Source organism: Dermacentor variabilis, chromosome 4 (genome assembly GCF_050947875.1).
Source record: "Dermacentor variabilis isolate Ectoservices chromosome 4, ASM5094787v1, whole genome shotgun sequence".
In the NCBI taxonomy this organism is placed as follows: Eukaryota; Metazoa; Arthropoda; class Arachnida; order Ixodida; family Ixodidae; genus Dermacentor; species Dermacentor variabilis.
In genome coordinates this window covers 79,201,550-79,222,694 of record NC_134571.1, presented here as the reverse complement: position 1 = coordinate 79,222,694, position 21,145 = coordinate 79,201,550, and the positions used below count along the sequence as shown (strand labels likewise).

Genomic DNA, 21,145 nt, shown 5'->3' with positions numbered 1-21,145 from the left:
TCGTAGAATCTACGAGAAGAGGTCTACCCAGCACACTTCGCATAACCATAGCATCCAATCCGTTTTGACGATTTTGACGAAAATGTATATAAGTCGCACCATTCTATAAGATGCACCGACGAAAAATTCAGAAATATATGCGACTTATGCACTGGAAAATACAGTAATTGTTTTTGGCTTATGTTGCTGTTGTTCTTGCCCATCTGGTATTAAAAGCCAAGTATAAATTTGCCTTTCAATTTTTGTTTTTCTTTAGATTTTGTGACAAACAATATGCCAATTGGTCTGAGTTTTCTTATTTGCTGAAGAGAGCCATCTTTAGCATATATAAAAGAAATGCAGCACCCCAGTTTTTGTAATTTAGCGATCACTAATGTGCCAAGTTTTTACTACCTCATGCTTTTATATTATTTTTGTTTTTGGCATTATTGGAAAGGCTGGTACTGGCTTGTACTGTGCAAGTGTTGACTCTTTGAACGCAGTTGTCTTGCCAATTTTTGTCTCAGATTGCTGTCTTTCAGTATGAATCATTGGGTTATTGGCTTGTCACGAATAGTTAGAGAAATATAGTCGATCCTGGATATATGAAACCTGGATATATTGAATTATTGTCTATATCGAACAGTTGTAGCATCCTCTTGAAAATCCCATGCAAAAGTATAGTGCTTTGCTTTGTTTGCATTGAACTTCTGTTTACTGCCATACTCCATATGTATTGAACACTCTGCCACACAGTGCCCCTACAAGTACTATTCTTCTAACTGGGCCACAATCATTTCTCATCTTGTTGAAAATATTAAGTGTCAACAGAACAGGGCACTTTTTTGGCAGATGTTGTCAAACAAGACATTAAATGTGAATGGCAGTACATGCCCTGGGGGGGGAAATTAGCTTGGGTTACAGTTTTCCTTTCATCTGCAGCGATCAACTCCAATTTTGCATGTCACTGCAAGCAGCTGTTTGTTAATTTATTGGGATGGGCTGACCAGCACACCATTTCAAGAATGTGAAAGGCCTCCCGGTGCAATACATGTTGCACAAGATAGTGTGGATGACATTGTCTTTTCATTGGGTGGCTCCAGGCAGGTGGTCAGGCTTGCCTTCTTGTAGACCAGGGGTTTCCGCAAGCCACATATCAGGGTTCTGTGAGCAGCCAAACCAAATCCAACCCCATTCCCCACCTGGACAGATTTTTACATGATAGTTTTGATTTAGCAAACCGCTGCATGCCACATAATCTTCACAGAAAAACCGTCATGGCAGCGGTGTGCAAAACTCATCACTATGCGATTTGCAGGCCTATGCTGAACATGTTTCATTTGTGCTCACAGGGCTACGCATGGACGGGAATGAACCTGAATGTTTTGCAAACTGAAAGCCACTTTCTAATCTAACATCCTCTGCCTGAATAGTCTTGTTGCCTATTTAGTACAGTTAAACTTCAATATAACGAAGTCAGTAAAATCGGCAGTTCGCTTCGTTATATCGAAATTTTGTTGTATTGAAATCCGGCCTTTTATGCAAATAAGTATGGTTGCAGATTGATTTTTCTTATGCGGAAAGGGGCCGCAGAAGTTTCCCAATTATCGGGCAGTTGTAAAAGCAATTTGGGGTAGTCAAATTTGGGAGTCGGCGATGAATGATACGATTTCTGCCACGTGCATCGATGATATCTTCTCGGCAATACAAATTAAGTGAAGCCAGCCTCGCTTTCACATGCACTTCATCCCCACGGCTGATAGTGTCGCCTGCACTGGAACAACGCTATCAGGAAAAGCACTGGCAGCAGTTAGCAAATGCTTCGTCTGCCTTTCGCTCCAGTGGGTTACTGAAACTCGAGATTACACAACCTCCAATAATAAACACGCAGTAAGACAGCTAACTTGGTACCACGACGTCTTGGCACACGCAATCTGCACACACGGCAGGTTACCTCTAAAGCAGGGTGGGTGGCTGTGTATGCACTCAGCCACGCTTACAGCCATGCGCAGCTATGGCTGAGATGGTAGCTGGGAATCAAGACGCGCGCCAACTTGCCTCTCACTACACTCCCCCCCTCGGCCCTGTCGTGTGCGCTTGATTGCATTACCGCGAGCTCGCTTCCCTCCCCCTCTTTCCCTTTTTTTGCATGGGAAGGTGGCGCTTATGAAGCCACCGTCTTTCTTGTCTCGCCCTCGCACACTTTCACTTGCACTTAAAGCCAACAGTGTGCGAGGTGCGATAGTATCTTATCGCACTTGTACTTTATACGGAACATGATGTGGCTCCGCTTGGGCGATCACTCTTGTCGCGCGGCGTACAATTGGAGAGGTGCGTTTGCAAGCAGCCGCTTGTAATTCAGTCATTTGACCCTCTGAGTCTGCGGATGTTTCCATTTATTGTCTTGGCATTCATTTGAGGCGGCAGTGAAGTTTCGTTATATTGAGGCTCGAAATACATGGTGACAAGAGCTTATGAAAAGTTATACTTCGTTGTATCAAGAAGTTAGTTATATTAAAGTTCATTATATTGAGGTTTAACTGTATAACCTACTAACGTATGACACTTGGTCAAAAACCTGACACACAGGACACATTCACATGTGATTTGTAGTACGAGTGCGCTGGAGGTGGCACACCATATATCCATACAGGCTGGCCTGCTTCCATACTGTGTCCATTTCTACCTTATACTGGATAGAAATGCATAGCAAGCACTATGACGTGCACGAGTTGCACCGCAATCTTGCAGGTTGGGTAATGTAGCTTTTTAGGTTAGCATTGCAATCAGTAGATCAAAGACCATAAAGCAGAATAAGTGATTTACAGCATTCATGTGCAAAAAATAAGCAAATTTTGGTGTGCTTGGCACGCCCTTGGAGAAACAAATTAGTAAATTCCCGCTTTTCATAATCACAGGAAACTGTCCAAGATGTACGCAGTTCTCAGATAGGCATATTTTCTGTTTCAAGTTATCTATATATCAAAATATTTCATAAGCCCCTTCAATTTAGATATATATCTAGAATTGATTGTATTAGAAAAACTTGTTGTATGTTGTTCACCATGTTCTCTTAGTATGACAAAATACCATGCAAATAGTGCATGCCTATCACAAGAGCAGTAGTGTGTAAAACACTTTTGAGCATCTGTCTTATCATAAATGCACTTTGTCAAGCTGAGGCTACAACTGAGTGTCTGAAAGGAAACTCCTGGCAAGTATACAAACGTTCGCAGTTTCACCAGTATTTGTTTAGTCGTATTTTGCTGATGACATTATGTCATTTCAAAGAAACTGCAGTTAATGCCTGCGCAACAGAACTTTATTGCAGCTTTCTTTCCCTAAGAGATTCAAATTTTTTAATTGCTATAAACCTCATCTTTTCTGAGGCTTGAAGGCCAAACTAGGCCAAAAAGCCTAGTTTAAGGTAGTATAGATGTAGAGGAGCCTCATTCAAAATTTGACATTTGAAATACAAACAGAAGTGTCGCCAAAAGCTTGCAAAAATAGCTGCTTTTTGATACTGAAACTGCAAGTAAATGCCACCATTAGCCACCATTACCACTCGCTGGAAGTAACGCATGACCAGCAAAGTAAAACAGCGTCTGCAGCTGCCCACGACGGGCTGAAAAATCTCGGAGCAGGTGTGCTTGAGCCTAAATCATACCGACAGCCACCAGATGCACAAATCATCTGCTTAGGTGCTGTTTAAAGACTGATAACAAGCAAACTATGCAATTGTCAGGCCCCAGGGCTGGCCAAAGATACTTTGTAAATGTATCATGACTTAGTACAAGGTACTCGGGCAACAAGTATTTGAGATACAGATACTAGATACTACTGCAATTATTGTAGTATTTGATACGATACTGTCCACTTGTATCTTAGGTTTGCAGGTAATTAGGTAATAGGTTTGCAAATTTCTTATTATAGATCTATATAATGTAGCAGTGAATGCATATGCACAAAAATGTTTGCTTTGAAATTTCTTAGCTCCGACCAACATTTTTTCATTTGAATGAAATGTCTGTTAGTATTTCAAGAGCTTTGTCTTTCTTGCTCAAAGTATAATACTTTCATTCCAAAACAATGTGTGAAAGCCACTAGACACAAGACAACCTGACTCTTGCATTCTTCAGACTTCGTAACAAAGCACCACTTAAGAGAAACTTCGATAATGGTGCCAAGTGGCATCAAAATTTGCGTGAAAGATGCCGCACGGATTGGCTTACGCAGCACAGTATGATGGCTACAAGCAATTGTCGTGGCAGTGACACAAATAAAAACAAAACAAAAATCAAGAAAGCAAAAGGTGCTTGTTTTTGTCAAGGGGGCATGAGCGACACCATGTGACCCCGCTCCACCAATAGGGACACGCAGACCTCATCGCCTGCCCTGGCTGGAGGGCCCTGGCCGAAAGATAAAAGAATGTTGCTGCCTTTCGTTTTATTCAGGTGTCTTAGTCGCATCAGTATCGGCTTGAGGAGTGGAGTTCAGCCAACATTTTTTTTTTTTTTTTATTCACGTACCCTAAAGGTCCTTTACAGGCATTACATAGGGGGTTAAAAAAAACCAATAAAGTGATCATATTGCATAACACAGTGAAAAATCAGAAAAGCATAAACAAACATGCACTCAGGAAAACAGGGAACATATCTGGATAAAACAAATATTTGAGAACATGCGCACACATGGACCACAATGCCCAAGACAATGTAAAAAAGAATACACTTCTGATAATAATCTATTAAGGACCAGCACAGAGTAAGCACTTCAGTTTGTTCACAAATGCATTGTAATTATTTTCGGAAACAATTTCTGCAGGTAGTTTATTCCAATGATAAATTGCAAGGAACAATGGTGAACGCACATAAGTTTGGTGTGAGCTATCTTGGGCTGCACTTTGAGGCAGTGGTCTAATTGGGGGAAAATGCAATGTGCTGGTTTGATATGAGATTCTGTGAACGGCGAAGGATAGTGATATAGCTTGTGAAAGTGACATAGCAGGGTGACAAGTCTTCGCTTTTCAAGTGAGCTTAAATTTAGAGATGATTTAATATCTGTGATGCTGGATGGTGACTATCTGCATGGTGACGTTGGGATAGCAGTATCTTGTATGTTAAGATACATGATACATTATTTCATGTATCGGAAATGCAGATACTGATACACATCTTGCCAGACATATGATACAAATACAAGATACCCAAAGAGTCGATGAGGATAGCTATAGGGGCTTGTTGGTACTGCGTATCTTATTTTTTTGTAGAGCAAGCTACAACAAAATAAGATAAGGGGTGCCTTTTTGTTGTCCTTGTTTAGCTTGCGCTACAACAAAATACAATAAACCCAAAGAGTATCTAAGACGGTATCTAAGGTACATGTCTTAGCGCATCAGTATAATCTATAGACTGTAATTAAGGTTCCATTAGAACATTTAATTTGCAATTGTTGTGAAATACAGGGGGGGAAAAAAGCAGCTAGCATTCTGTTGGCATCAGAATTATTTTTTGCCTAACTGAAGTAGTCACAATTGTGTTATCTTGCAAGCCTGTCTTCTTCAAATAAGGTTCAGTGCAGCAGAATTCACTTTAGTTTATTTTCAGTTACCTGAAAGCTCATTTGATTTAAGGGTGTGTTAGACTTGGGCAAATACTGCCATATGAATCTGCGGTGTGTTTTGGCATTCTTTCTGCACCATGTTTAATACGACCCACCAGTTAGCTCGATCAGTTTTGTCGGTCCTGTCAGGGTCGATTTAGTGGAAGTCAACTATATGCACATATGCACACAACTGTGGCGCTATGACTAAAGCGCAAATACTGCCTTGGTTTTTATGAAAGTAACCTATTACTGCTTGTAAGAAGGCAGCTTGTTATAAGGGACTAATTGCTCACATTTTCTTTTATGTCATTACAAGCATACAAGTGAATGTAATGCTCATTGATAGCACGATGGAACCCAAGTACTTGAAGGTGATTTTTGATAAATGACTTGTAGAGATTTAGTGATCTGAGTTGCAGCTTTGATACCGAATTAGTGATGAGTGTATGCAGAACATCTGAATAAAGTCAAAGCTAACGGTGCATTTGAATCTGACATGAAACGACAATGGGAAAACATTGTATTTATCAGCTGTTCAACATCACAGATATGCTCTTGATGCATACTGTCATCACAGCTCAGGACTGTGAACTTGTCTATTGCTGCCAGTTTTTCCTTTTTTACAAATTCAGTGTCATGAAACCTTCCTACACAGCCATAACCACATGTAAGCTTCATGTTATCAGTACAGCTGTAGTTTTAACCACAGGATTTGTACCGACTTTCATCTGTAGTATTAGTGCGTGCTTGGAGGATATAAGTATGCCTCAAAGTGTACAGGGTCATCCATTGTTAAGGAAAGAGTCGCATTAGTATTTGAAGGCTTTCGATAACTTATGTTTGGTGTGAAGATTTGCAGAATAATCTTTTCTTTATATATATCTTCATTAGACATCTTATTGGCTGCTATTTCTCGATAAAAGAAAAAAAGAAATGCTGCAGATATATGATACTACACACTAATCAAATGTCACCCTTAATAATGTGGACAACTGTGTACATTCTGCATTTTTTTCACCAGCTTTCTGCCTCGTGCCCTTTCTTTTCATTCCGATAGCAATTACATTGACACTCCAGGTGAATTTCTGCCATTGGTGTCGCCGTGATGTTCCGTGTGAGCCAAGTGCGATAATATCACAACTGCATGCCCCGTGCTGTAGGTGCAAGGGAGAGCTTGCCAGGGTGAGCTGAGAAATATGGTGGCTTGATGCGGTGGCATCTTCACAAGGGAAGAAGACTGGGAGGGTGCATTCTGTCTTCAGACTCGCAAGGGAGGGAGTGAGATGTACATGCCCCCGGGCGGTGGGGATGGGGCAGCTTTGTGCACATCTCTTCTACTCCAGCTGTTGCGGCTGAGCGTGACATCGAGCGTGTCGTATTTTGGAGGTTATTTGTGGTGGATTCGAAGGCCAGGCAGTCTGGGATAAGGGATGGCTTTGCGTGCACTGTGTTCTCGTGTGCCTAGTTCGCATAGAAGCGACAGACAGCACGAAAGGTAATTCAGCCGCCGCTGCTGCCGCTCTTCATCACGCCAGCGTTCTGGCAGTGAGTGCCCTCGGTCATAGAGTGAGATGTGTTCGTGTTTGCCTGTGCATGTGTGACATGCTTATTAATTTAGTAATAAGTGAATGTTTACAGCAGTTTATGCAGCTGATAAAACTGCTAACTTTTCTGCATTAGCTGTCTAATAATTTGCTATCACTATCAATGCTTCAACTTTTGGGCAAAACTGTGACTTTTTATCACCTTTCATCCTGAAAGAATCCATTGCCTTTCAATGGCATAACAATTAAAGAGGTGTGATAAAGGTGAAGGTGTGCGAAATCTTTACAGAGAGTGGGTGAAACAGTATCTTCGTTTTTCATTGCACGCTCTATGTCCTCCATACAGCATTCACTTCTAGGATGTAGTACTCAGAATTCATTCTGATAGCAGGGTGCATATAATCTCCTACAGCAACATTTGAACCTTCAATGCACTTGTACTTCAGATGCGTTTTACCAGGTCAACTTTAGTTTATTGCAATTTGACGAGCATCAGTATGATCTGTAAACTGTAATTACGGTTCCATTAAACCTTTTAATTTGCAATTGTTGTGAAATACAGGGGGAAAAAAGCAGCTGGCATTCTGTTGGCATCAGAATTATTTTTAGTAGTCACAATTGTGTTACCTTGCAAGCCTGTCTTCTTCAAATCAGGTTCAGTGCAGCAAAATTCACTTTAGTTTATTTTCAGCTATCTGACTTCTGCAATATTTTGTTTGTGGCCCTCTTGTAGCTTTCACATTATAATTAAAACCCCTGAGAGCTATTAGCTTCCATCATAAGTAGCTGTCTTTTTTTTCTTTTCCATTAAGAATTCAAATGACATAATGACAGCTGATCTCTATATATCTGTGTACCACATTTGCCCTCGTTAATGTTGCATTTCATTGGATGTAGCATTGTTACAAAATGCAAGGGCTAGGATTCCATCTGTACAACAAGTAACGCTTGAATTGTGAAACCTTTGTAATTTTGTGTCCCTGGAATGAGCGTACAAGTATGGCTAATTAAAAGTTGGCCTTTACATGTAGGCTGAAAGCACTTATCTGTGGCATGACCCAGGGTATATAAAGACTTATACTTACCAAAGCTTTGCAAAAGAGCAGGGGTGACTGAACGTGTATGCCTTTTTGTTTCAATTATCTACAGTGCACAGTAAAACCACTCTAGCATGTACCATATATTTTAATAACTAGGGTCACTATCTATGTGTCTTGGTCTTACAACCAGCGTCACAATCTCTTTATTTGCTTTGCATTGGAAGATTTGGTGTGGAGAGTACTAGATCTCCAGAGAGATTGTTTGTTATCCTTGAGTGTGGTAATCCTTGAAATTATGAAAATAAAAGCATTACTGAGATTCTCTAATAGGCACTTGTACCACAGCAATGGAAGTTGTGACTTGGTATTTTGCGGGAAGCTGTTTAGCAAATTTTAGCACTACATAGTGTCAGAGTGTACATTTAATGTTGCTTATTTGTGTTGTCAATATATACTACCATATGAACGTCTGACATTTATTGTTACTTGATGTGTCATCTGTATTAGGATTGAGTGAAATAGTGGTGAAACTGCAAAGCAAACTTTAGGACCTGCTAGTCTCAGAGTAGTCATGATTTCACTTTCATGCACTATGTATTATTCAAAAATAAAACATGTAAAAGGGAAGGCAGACATCATATGAAAAATATCTTTCTTCTAAGTCAATCCCTTAACCTAATTTCATAATTACGGCCAGGTTAGGGCACGCCTCATGTGACTCATCACAACCGGTGTGAGATTTGCTAGGCACTAATTATGGTTGTACTCTGACTTAAATTATGGTTGTACTCTGACTCTCGAGATGACAAAGTTGCATAAGTTAATATAACAGTCAGTCTGGAATATACGCTCATGAGCAGAAGTATATGGACCATGGGGTCACTGACAAAACTGAATTTCTTCGTAATTCTTGCATAAACTGAAATTGACAAGTGCATTAGAAAGTTCAAAATGCCAAGTTTAGACTGCAGTCCTCAATTTCAAGTCACATTAACAGGCAGAGGAGAAACTCAGCTTTATCTCGCAATCCTTGGTCTCTACACTTCTGTTCACCAGTGTACCTCTGAAAAACTTGGTATGCAGCCTTGATGTATAACTGTAGCTTGGCCTACAATGGATAGTTTCTAGCTTTTCTTTTGTTGTGTCAAGAGGACCTTCTCAAAACTCCTCCTATGGCTTGCTTTAACCATTATTTGCTTACTTTTTTTGTAAAGTGCAGCCGTATGCTTGATAGCCCTGTCGTCTTCCGTTTTCTTTTTTTTTTCATATTTTTCAGTTTCTGTCCCCTTTTTGAGGTGACTGAGGCTGTATGTCAGAGCTATTTTTGCTCCCTGCTCCTGCCCTATTGTAACTCCCAGAACCGCATTTTGGTAACTCCCAGAACCGCATTTTGGCCCGTGCTGCTCTGAGAGAGCAGTTATTGTCCTCCTCCTTTTTTTTCCCCTTGCATTCTTTTCATTCATGTGTTTAAATTCCTTTTACTGTTACATTCCCTGATAGGTCCTTATGCAGTTCTGGATAAATGTGTTGCTTGTCACAAATGCTGATAGATGGCGCAATTCTGACCATAAGTTCCTTGTTCATTCTGAATTTCTTTTGTATTTTAATTTCCCTTTTCTTTCATTTTTGCTGCCACTACATATCAAGGCAGGGCAAAGTACTCTGTCCTTTTAAAAAAGTGGCTTTTATTTATTCTTTCCTCACATTTTCTGTAGAACTTTCCACAGAAGCTTTAGCATTACTGATGGTCCATTTTGTACTTTGCCCAAACCAATCTTTGGAAGTGTTCATTGCCAGTGCACACCATTTATTTTGTTTCTTTTTTTTTTCTTCAATTTTTGTCATCCTGGATACTATGTACGGGGCACGCACAGTGAGAAGGAGACATAATAAGGCTTGGGAAAAAAAAAATTCTTGTACTGTCTGCAGCAGTCTCGTGCCTTCTGAAGCCAGTTCTCTTTTTTGCTCTTCTCTAGCGAGGTGAATCTTGGAATGAGGTCTGTGCATGCAATTTTTGAAACATTTGCCCTTCCCCCTCTTTTATTCGCTTTTGATTCCACCATACTACATATTACCCCCTATATATATATATATATAACCATCTTCTCTTGTATATATGTATACCTCTCTTTTTCCACCTCTTATATTTCTTATATTTCTACACGTACCTACATCTCTATCCCACCCCACAAAAACATCTTTTCGTATGTTCGAAAAGAAAGGAGCAAGCGAAGGGACTTTTGAGATGGTCCTATTATTGTGTCTTCTCCACTGATTTTGCCAACATGCTTGTCTTTTTGCCTCTCACATACAAAGCAGTTTTACTGCAAGTCAAATAACAGATCCCTCATGTTTCATCAACTAGTTTCTTCTGTTCATCTTCTCTTCTTTTTGTATGTGCACACTTTTTCTTTCATCTTTCTGATGTGTTCACTCCTTTCTTTTACTCTGACCCTTTGCCATGGTTCAACGCTGAACGAACCATAAACAAGCTCTAAGATATCCTTGATCATTGTCTACTTAGCACACTTATTAAACTGTTCTTTTTTCTTTTTCCTTTTCTATCTTGCTTTCTTCAGCTTCTGTTTTATGTAAGCAAACTACTTCTTGCTATCTGTATGTTTCCTTTTGGCCACTTTTTATTTATTTTCTTTCTTTCTGTGCATCCTGATCTCATGATGGCAGGCTGGTACAGACAGTGAAGAACTTATCATATACCAAAGCTAGACAAGAAGACAGAGAGACAGTGTACCAAGATGTGCCAGGTAGCATTGCTGGCCTTAAACGTCAGTTGGTGTTAAGAAAAATGCTTCAAGCCTTAAACATAGTAGTATCTTCCAAGCACATGCGCAAAGGATGCCTCCTTCCTCTAGACTTTGTGCCATTTGCAGCAAGACTCTTCTGTAGTCCAGTTGAGCAGCAAGACGGCATACAGTTGTAGCAGTGTTTACTGTCATCATGCCTCTATGCTCTGTCATTTCTACCAAGCCAGCATCTTGTTTTTCTTATTTATTTACATTTTTACCGTTTTCGTGTATGTACTACAGTATTTCATTCCTGTATATATATATATATACATATATATATTTTCCCCTCCCCTTCCCCCTTCCTCTCTCTAACTAACGCCAACCCTGGGGTTCTTTCTTCTATGTCGCTGTGTGTCTCTTGTCCACTCCTCCCACGTGAACGGGGAAAAAGGACTTTGAGGTACAGACCCAACTTTATTTTTTTCCTTGTTGCTACTTTTCGCAACTAACTTATGTAGAGGGCTTAGAGAATCAAGCGATAATGCAAGACGCTTCTTGCCTTGTGCCCTAAGAAAGCGTTCATTTCTCATGAGCTTGTGGCTAACTGTCGAGTAGTGGTGCTCTTGGCTGAGCACGTCTTCATGTATGTGGAAGTTTATCGAGCTGAAAAGAAGGGTGGGGGCTGCTTCTACTATGGCTGTCACCACAGTCATCACCACAACCACTACTGCTACAAACGCAGTCACCGCTTAGTGCTAGTAATAGTTGTATCAGCATTGCTATACTTAGCTGCACTTGTAGTTGCACGCCATGATACTGTTCTATACACACAATGCAAACACGCGCATACACACACATGTACACTCAAAGACACCAGTGGCTGAGTATACTGCCAGTAGACTTGCCAGTGGGTTGCAAGGTTCATTCAACTTGCAGTTGTGACAGCCTTGCAGCAGCAGACGACACTGGTACACATAAGCAGGTGCACACGCACAACCTACTTCCTTCTCTATCTTTCTTCTCTGTCTCTTTTTCAACCTTGACTTAAAAAGAGCATGATGCTGTCTATTATTACTGTATATATATATATCTATATTGCTTGGTTCCTGTAGAATTGGAGCAACACCAAATGATTTGACTTGACCATCTCCAAAAGTTTCTTCTTTTGCTGCTGCTTTCGGTTTGTGGGTGTCACCCTCTTCCATGCAATTTGGGTTTCTGTGTTTCTTTTTTTAGTTTCCTTCTTTTTTTTATACTCTCTGCTTTTGTAGTTTTCCTTCTTGATGGGTTGTGTCTGCTTCTTGCAGATGTTGGCGCCTGCGAAGACTAGTTGCACTCCCCAGCTTCTGCTGCGCTTTATTATTGTCTTCTTTTTCTGTCCTGCCATCTTGCTTGTGACAGTATTTGTGTCCCTTTGGATGCTTCTGTTGGCTTTGGAGCTTTGGAGTGCTGTACACTACCATACATCTATGCATGTGTTTGCATGTATGTCGTGACGCATGTGCTTGGATCTAGTGAAAGCCTTGCCAGCTGTTAGTGTCCCTCGTGCGCCTCACTTTGCACAATTATTATAACTTTTTTAGACTGCTGATTTCGGAATTTTAAAGGGTCTAACTTGAGAAGGTGCAGAAATAAGCATTCTGTACAAACCTGAGGAGTTCAGATTACTTGCCACAGCATGGCTTTGAATGAAGGACTACTATTTAATGAAATTCAGAGAAATAAAATGGTTTTGAGTACTTAAAATTGTCAAGTCCAAGCTGCCTAAGCCTTGTGCTCTTCAACGCTGCAAAGGGATTTGGTGCATTCTTTTCAGAAACTGTTGCTGCTGTCACGTTAGTTGGTTATTGTTGTTACTTATGATATCCTTATCTTTGTACTCTTGCATGCAGTTTGTTTAAATCTTCACAGATCACTAGTAAGTACTCAGTAATGCTAACTTGCTCTAAAGGTTAACACCTTTTTGATGACAGTAGTAAGAGATACTTGTGTTTTCTTCAAGCATTGCGCATTTTTGTAGCTTCTACGCAAATAAATATATAAAAAATAGTTTTTGGCATTATATGTTTTAGCAAACTGCAAGTTTATAACGAAGATATCTAGCTAGCAGAAGTTCCGCAGAAATGTCAACTTGAAAACTTTGGAGGTTCCTGCTGGAAACTGCGAGTTTTGTGGTTTTGTGAACTTTTCACTCCACGAGTAGAGAGTGTTTGATGCCTTCTGTTATTCTCTTGCGTGTTTCACCTGACCTCTTGTTATATGTTTGGTTGGGAACTGGCAACACATGTAGTGTGTACCACAATGCACCCGGTTTTGTCTTATCACCCATCCACCTCACTCTGCACTGGCATGACACATCGTTTCTTAACACCAGAAAGAGTAGAGCATGATGTTCTTTATGACCCTTCTACTGAAATGATCCTTGTTTAGCTGTAGATATTTGTTTGTTACCCATTTGTTTTTGTTTCTTCTTTTGGTGCATTTTGAACCCTTGGTAACCTTTCTTTGATTAGTGTTTTGTTCTGTAAAATCCGGTGCACTTACATTGACAGTGCATTAATTTACAGCAAAACCTCACTGAATGAATTGTGTCAGGGGGAAAATTTTTTTTTTATCCAGAAAACACGTTGTAGACTAGAGGGCTTGCTATACAAGGCCTCTCCTTTTATTTTTATTTGCACGTATACTGCGGCTGGCATTCGCATTTTATTAGTCTGCGGTATCGAATTTTTAAATGGCATTTAGTGCTTTGCAGTGAAATAAAACATGCAGAAACAGATTGTCCCTTGTAGCCTACCAATTAATTTGTTGCATGTGCACTCACTTTCTAGCACTTGCTCAGAGAAATGTAGAAAGGTGAGCAAGTTCATCTGCTCACCTTCATTTGCAAAATTCAGTGTATGGGATGAATATACGAAAAAAAAAAACTATGCACAGCATGATTTACTGGCACTTATAACTTACAGCATTAAGTAAAAATGAATAATACATGACATTTACAGGCACACGTAGAGCCAGCCTGTAAATAATGCTGAAGCATTCCATATTAAGAAGCAAAAAGACGTGTGTAAACCAACTCTCGGCAATACATTGTAATAAAGGGTTAGCTTTTTTTTACTGTTTGTCTGATAGATCATGTTGTAATTTCAGTAGCCTTAATCAAAATTAAGAAATGTGAATGAGATGAGGCATGCAGGTCTCCCTTGTATGCTGGCTCTGTGCTTGTATATATAAGCCGTGCAGTGCTTATTTTTAATAAATGTTGTCAATTGCAGGTGCCAGCTTTTCATGTTGCATCTTTAAGGTCTTCTGTGTATTCATACTGTGCAGTGAATTTTTCAAAATTTAGCTTGCTCAGTGGCATCTGTCAAACTTAGATGCTCTTGCATTTTCACCTTAGCATAGCTCAGACATCTTGGCTTGAAATTACTTGCCTGTAATCAGTAGGAGAAAGTTCAAAATGCTTTCTGTAATCACATTCTAGTTTAGCTCAGGAAGAATTGAAGTAGCCACTTATTTTTGTAATCTACTCACAGTTCTTCAGTGTGTTGCTAGTCAATCTTGCCTAAGCTTGCTGTCAACTAGATGTCTATGTATATATCTGGTGTTTTTTACTCTGCCATGGTTACTGTGGAAAACGTACCTAGTAAAATACTTACTAGTAGTGACGTGCAACCTTGTACTTAGTAATGTGTGAAATACAAAGATATCTCTCATCTGTCTGCTTCTAACAACAACAAAAATATAGGCAGATGGTAATAGAACTAGCAAAGATCATGAAGTGGCTACACAAGCAATGTGTATTCTGCACTCTGAGCTCCATCAGTTTTAAATATTCACCATGGCGGCATCTGTTTGCTGCATCACATGTGAGGTTTTGTTGTATTTTTAGCCTGTCCTCCTTGCATTATTACACCATTCGGTCAGGCTCTAAATGCATGGGACCGTAACGCCAAACAGACTACTTGTTATCAGTAAATACAACACACTTATTCAGGCAAACAAATACACTTTTGTATTAGAAATGCACAGAAACACATCAAAGTTATTGCTATTGAGTTATCAGGTTGCAGTGAAATTACTGGGAAATACAGCATATTGCACATTTTGTTAAAACCTCTCTCTAAATCTTTTACAGCCTCCATGAACATTTTATGTATTCATCACAATCGTAAATAAAAGATGTTAGACAGCCGTTATATTTTAATGGGAACATGCTTTCTTAGGCTTCTCTTTGTTAAATAGTCACTAAAAGACAACCTTTTTCTAACAAGTATGTTCATAAATTTACAAGTGGCTGTTCTCTAGTACAAAAATGTCTAGTTCTTTTTGCTGACTTAGCTAGCTGTATGCACTATATCACTTAAGTGCCCTGGGAAAAAAAAAGAAGATATATATATATATTTATTGTGTACTACGTAGTGCAGAAAATATGTAGCTTTTAAACAATACTCGTCTAATTTATGATGTTGCATGATTACTCGTATTTCTGATATTGAGAAACTGTTCATTTTTCCAGTTCTTTGTAAGGATAGAAAATATCAAGAGATGCTACACTCAGAAAGATATCATCTTTGTACTTGAAGAATACAGTAAGTACACAACAAACATGAAATGGTTTTCATTCACTTTTGACAATTTTATTGTTTAGGTGTGCCTTCCTTGGTATTATAGGAAAAAAAATCATGTCAGTGACTTTTTTCTATGCATGCTAGAATATGAAAATGAACATTCTTTTATGATGCTGATATTTTGGAGCACAGGCACTTTTTTTTTTTTCTCTGTAGTAATACTTTTTGGTTTTATTTATATCAAAATGAGGCTGGCAAATTTATTTTGTGTGCCAGTGCAACTTGAACAAAGGTGCCTACAGTAATTTCATGGTACAACTACCCTGATATCTGTGTTTATATGCAAAGCTTGACCCTAACTAAGCCTTTCTTCTCTCGCAGACCCTAAGACTCATCGTATTATTGAGAGGAAGTATGAGTCTAAAATGGTAAGTAGGTAACTTAGTAACTTCCATGAAAGTCGCACATTAAGGCTTCAAATTATTGCTATGACAAACAGTGCAGCATTCATTTTAACATGTGATAAGCTAGTTTTCATTGTTAAAGTAGCAGCCACACTGCAGTTTTTGCTGCATTCTCCTCCTCTGAATATGATGTATGCAATCGCTGCCTAAGGCTATCACTTGCAAGAGGTTGTTGTAAAGGTAAAGTGCATTGATCTTTCTTCATGATTTTGCTTTTATCTTCCTCTCTATAGCTTTCGCTCAGAGACACAAAAGCAATCCCTTGCAATATTAGCTTATCTCCTAAATTTCGAGCCCTTGAGCACACCTAAACAAACAAACAAACAAACAAACAAGCAAGCAAGCAAACAAACACACAAACAAAATACATTTTGGCTGCTGTAAGTCTAAACAAGACAAAGGGGTAAGGAGAAGACAGGACTTGAATTGATTAACAGTGAGCAAACAAAGGAAGCCTCAGTTGTGATCCAGCGTTTCAACAATGGAGCTTGTCTTTGACAAAGACAAGTTTCTTTCTTTGCTCTGTGTTGAGGCTTTTCTTGTTGTCACTGTGGCTGGCTGTTGTAATAATGCTGACTTTGCAGTCTCATTGCTTGCCCAAGCAGACATACATTTAAGGGTAGTATATGCAACGGTAATTTATCTTCTAAACTGGTGCTAAAATGTTTTGATAAAGAGAAGTGGCATTATTGCTGCCGGCTTTAATTCAACTGTAATTAGTGCCCTAAAGTAAATAATTGAAATGCTGGACAGTGAAACCTATTTTACTGCTAATTGGGCATTGACATTTGTCATGCGAGCGATGTCTGCTTCTTCCAGTATTGCACCTGAGAAAGCTGGAGTTGCACTATCTGCTACAGGTGAATTTTTCCATGTTTGCAGAAAAAAAAAATCGAGGTGTTATGAGCGAAATTGCTAATCACAAGGCCTAATGCTAATTTTCTGAGTGTGTGCCATATTTTATGCTATCAAGCTTTCCAGCCAGGCAGGCAGGCTTTCATGTCTGGAAATCAGCCACTAACTCGGATTCCTTAATGCCATTCCTTAACAGCGTTTGAGCAAGATGATGGTGGCAGTGCTCACACTTGAGGCAATGTAAAAGAAAGCTATGTTTTGCTGCACATTTCTGTCTGCTCTCAAGGTCATTTTGTTCAGTTCAAATCATCCTAAAGGGAATAATAGCCAGACAAAGGGCTCATGCTCATTATCTGCAGTTACTTCCCTTGTATTCGATACTGGATGAATGGAAAGACAATGGAAGAATTAGCAGCAGTTAATGGGCAAGCCACTGTACTTTCAGAAATGCTAATCCTCCCAATTACTTGTTGACTGAAACAACCCGCAGCTTCTGCCACATTACATGAGATTGGGGATTCAGAGGTGTACCTCCGGTGCATACCGTGGCAGTCACTTTTTATACTACCGCGTAAAATTTGTATACACACGAAACTGTTGCTTTTTGGCATTTTGTGACGCCGACACTGGTGTCACAAATTCTTCACCTGCTGCAGGCGGGTTGGGCTTGTCCACACTGGAAGACCATTTTCATTAGAAAAGATTAACCTAGTGTGGCCCCTTACCCTATTTCTCAATTTAATGCCAGCATTGAAAATTTAGTGGGCCTAAGTACTGTAGAGCGATTGCTGGTTGTGCGCCAATTTCATAATCAGCTGGGGGCACAGCACCATTGCTGTGAAGCCATTTCTAAGAGCTAATGTCACATGTATGTCATGCATTGTTGTCAAGCCACAGCACTCTGACGGACAGCAGCAGGGAGAGCAGTAAATACTGAACTACCAAAAACATTTGTTGAGCTTTACCTTGTGCTGACAATTGAACTGGGTTACCTTTGTAAATATTCGAATACCGATGCATGCATTATTCTAGGGAAGGAAAAAAAATAACGAAGTGAGGCCATTAACTCTTTCGTTTCTACACCTATAGAAATCGATCGGTTTGGTCAAGAGTTTTTCTATGCTATGTTATACACTTATGTTGAAATTCTTCTACTAGCAACATCATGCACCCTCTGAAATGACGACTTAACTTTAGCTGTTTGTCAGATTTTACAATTTTGGGCAGATTGGGAGCTCAGAAAAAATAAAACTTTGACTGGAGGTATCTTTGAGGTTATTCTTCAGTGCTTCAAGCATTTCTTCAACACAAAGACTCAAAATTTGCACTTTGGTCGAGTCAGCAAGATCGTTTTTAAATGACAGCGGCGAAAACACAGAAGCTTCTTTCTGGTTGTCATTTTTCTGATCAGACATATAGGTTATTTTAATGATGCCTCAAACAATAGTATACGCTCATGAGTGCATGTTATTTTGATAATTGTGTTCGGCTAATATCAAGTACAACTTTATTTTAGCCCTCGTGGGTCACTTTTATTCATCAGCACTTCAACAGCATATGCACAAATTATTATGAGCAGTCCTTCCCGTTGTGTAGAGTTTTCATCCATAAAAGAATGTGCAGTCGATTATAGAGTGACCTTCGACCGAAGCTTGACTAGCTGTCCAAGCTCTTACGTTTGAACACTGCCTATTTAAGTGCCCTTATTCATTACTGTACAATATTGTGCAACATTCCACATTACTGTACAGCACCATACAGGAACTGAACAATGCATATGGAAGCTCCAGTGCCAGTTGAACGCACACTAGAACCCTTTGCTTGCCCATAAAAGTTGATTGAATGAAATAATCAGTTATGAAGAGGCTTGTGCCTGCTCCCTCGCCGGACAAATATTGTTTGTGGAGCCTAAAGAATGGAGGAAAAAACAAACCAGTGCCTGATGCAATGAGTAAAAGCAAATGCTTTCTGTACAATAGGAACTTGCCTATTTTCACATTTGCAAAGCTACTGCCTTCCCACATAGCATGGACAATACTATGACTAGTATTCACGTGAACAAATCCTCATAATAATCGTGTGTGTGTGTGTGTGTGTGTGTGTGTGTGTGTGTGTGTGTGTGTGTGTGTGTGTGTGTGTGTGTGTGTGTGTGTGTGTGTGTGTGTGTGTGTGTGTGTGTGTGTGTGTGTGTGTGATCTGACCTACAAAATTTGGGAACTAGGAACCAAGTGCAATTTTTTTTTTTAATCTTGGGACATAAAACTAAAAATTGCAAATTATGACTTTCATTCATGTTCCTTGAGGTGCTTCTTTGAAGTTTCACATAACAATTGTCAAAAATTGTCTGAGCAGTTATTACTGCTATTCATCCATTGAAAACACCAGTCATCAGGCTATAAATTTATGTATCGTAATCTACGTTGTGACCATTGTGTTGTGAAATGAAATAACAAAACATAATGGCGTTGAAAATTAGCACATTTCTCACAGTAATGAACGAGTTAAAGGGCGTTCTATATCTCACTAAAACCTTGAATCAAGCACCTGTTTTGAGGTTATCAGTCATCAGTCTTACTTTTCACTCTTCTTTACATGCTCTCAAAGCAGACCTCATTGTAGGGTTGCAGGTTCACAGTATCCTGTAATTCTGGCTAACACTTCACGCAATTATAAGGTTAATGTCATTCTTGTACTAGCAGCATATGTTATCTACAGTGCATGCTGCATCACATTTCATTATTTGACATGTTTAGGAGTTCTTGTGCCTTCTAATGCTACACCATACATTGAAGTCACTTTTTTTTAATCTTGCTTTTTCTTTTTCAGGCAAATGATATATGCTATGCAGTTCTCTGTGTTTTTTCATACGTTGTTTCTGGTGATCCCCGGCCCAGTCATCCATGAACTCTACAAAGTTGCAAGAAGCAGAGTTCGCATCGCCGACAACAAGGCGTTTATATTATATATATATATAAATATATATATATACTTAGCAAAAGGACACTGTCGCAAGTTACAGATGTGTCATATAATAGTTTCAGGCTTGCCAGAGTCATGAATATGAGTGTTGCATGGTCTGGGGCAGACTAGCTCCTGATGCTATTGTACTTCAAAATAAAAGCACATTGATGTTACCCAAACTAGTTTTGCCTTTGTTTTGGTGCTGCAGACTGTGTGATGCAGTTGCATATTTTACCAAAAAAGCACCAGCTTTTGTTCAGGCAAAATAAACAAACCTCGGTTTCCGATTAGACAATTTTCACTGAATTTGAAATCCAAAAGGACTGATGTTGCTCTTTAGCAGACCTTCTGTGTAACTTTTACTTGTTTATTGTATTGGTTAACACGGTACCGATTTGGAATAGTGAATCCATGGCAGTTAGGCACCAAAGAAAAAAAATTTAGGAACAAATTAGCATGTGCAGAAGGGAATATGGCACATAGAATCACCAATTGCACCCTTGTGATCTAGGAAGAAATGGAAGCTCCCTGTCAGTAAGGTGTACTGATGGTATGTTGGTGAACATCGCCCAGCCGGGCTATCCCTGCTTCCTTGGCAATTTTGCAAGTAGCTTGATTCATGTTTGTCTCAAAAATGACACACTTCTGGGACAGTGGTCCTATAGCTGAGATCACTACCCAAAAAACCACACAGAACTGTAACTGTTAAGATTATACTCACAAAGCTTTTCATTGCAGCTGCATGCTATCTGGCTGATGTATTTCCTGCTGCATGTTGAAGTAGTAACATAAACTACACTTTCAGTGCAATTTGCAAGCATATTCTTATGTTCCTTTCCCTATGTTCCATAGAAAAGGATTCACAGTGTGAACTGTGTGAATGGACCCAGTGGCTACACCACTTCAACATGTATAGTATATATAGTCTCACAAGCACAGTATAAATCTCAATATTTCAACTTTTAATAGAAGTCCTTTTACCGAAACATATGTTGAAATTTTGATTGGTTAGCTTTGTAATGTATTTCAGTACATTACCACTTTAATTTGTCTTTCAGTCAATATTAAACTTTTTAGCTTCACAACAAAGATAAACATAGTCAAATGTGGCTGATAAGAAGATGTGTGGCCATGTTTATTATACATATACATACACAGCCCGAGAAATTTCGTTGTCGCGAAAATTCGTTGTCGTGATATCAAATACACAAGTGACACATGACTCGCTGATGCAAAAAGCAAGCTCCTAGAGAAAGGATATTTAAAATTGAGAAATTTCAACTAAGTTTCATAAACGTTGGTTCTAAGATGTTTTTTCCTTCAAGCAGAAAAACATCGGCAGAATAAGAAAAAAAAAATGATCGATGGTTTCATCTACAG

The 21,145-nt window shown here is 39.3% G+C and overlaps 1 protein-coding gene across 5 annotated transcripts in view; it reads left to right on the top strand.

The window, feature by feature from the left end:
- Rab3-GEF (Rab3 GDP-GTP exchange factor) overlaps nucleotides 1–19,938 on the top strand; it is a 128,515-nt gene extending 108,577 nt beyond the window's left edge. For all 5 annotated transcript variants that reach the window (XM_075689544.1, XM_075689545.1, XM_075689548.1 and 2 more), the window contains 3 exons: nucleotides 15,434–15,506; nucleotides 15,867–15,913; nucleotides 19,631–19,938. In XM_075689544.1, coding sequence (XP_075545659.1) covers nucleotides 15,434–15,506; nucleotides 15,867–15,913; nucleotides 19,631–19,708 — 198 coding nt within the window. In that variant the 3' untranslated portion in view covers nucleotides 19,709–19,938. The remainder of the gene's footprint in view (nucleotides 1–15,433; nucleotides 15,507–15,866; nucleotides 15,914–19,630) is intronic.
- The last annotated feature ends 1,207 nt before the right edge of the window (nucleotides 19,939–21,145 follow it).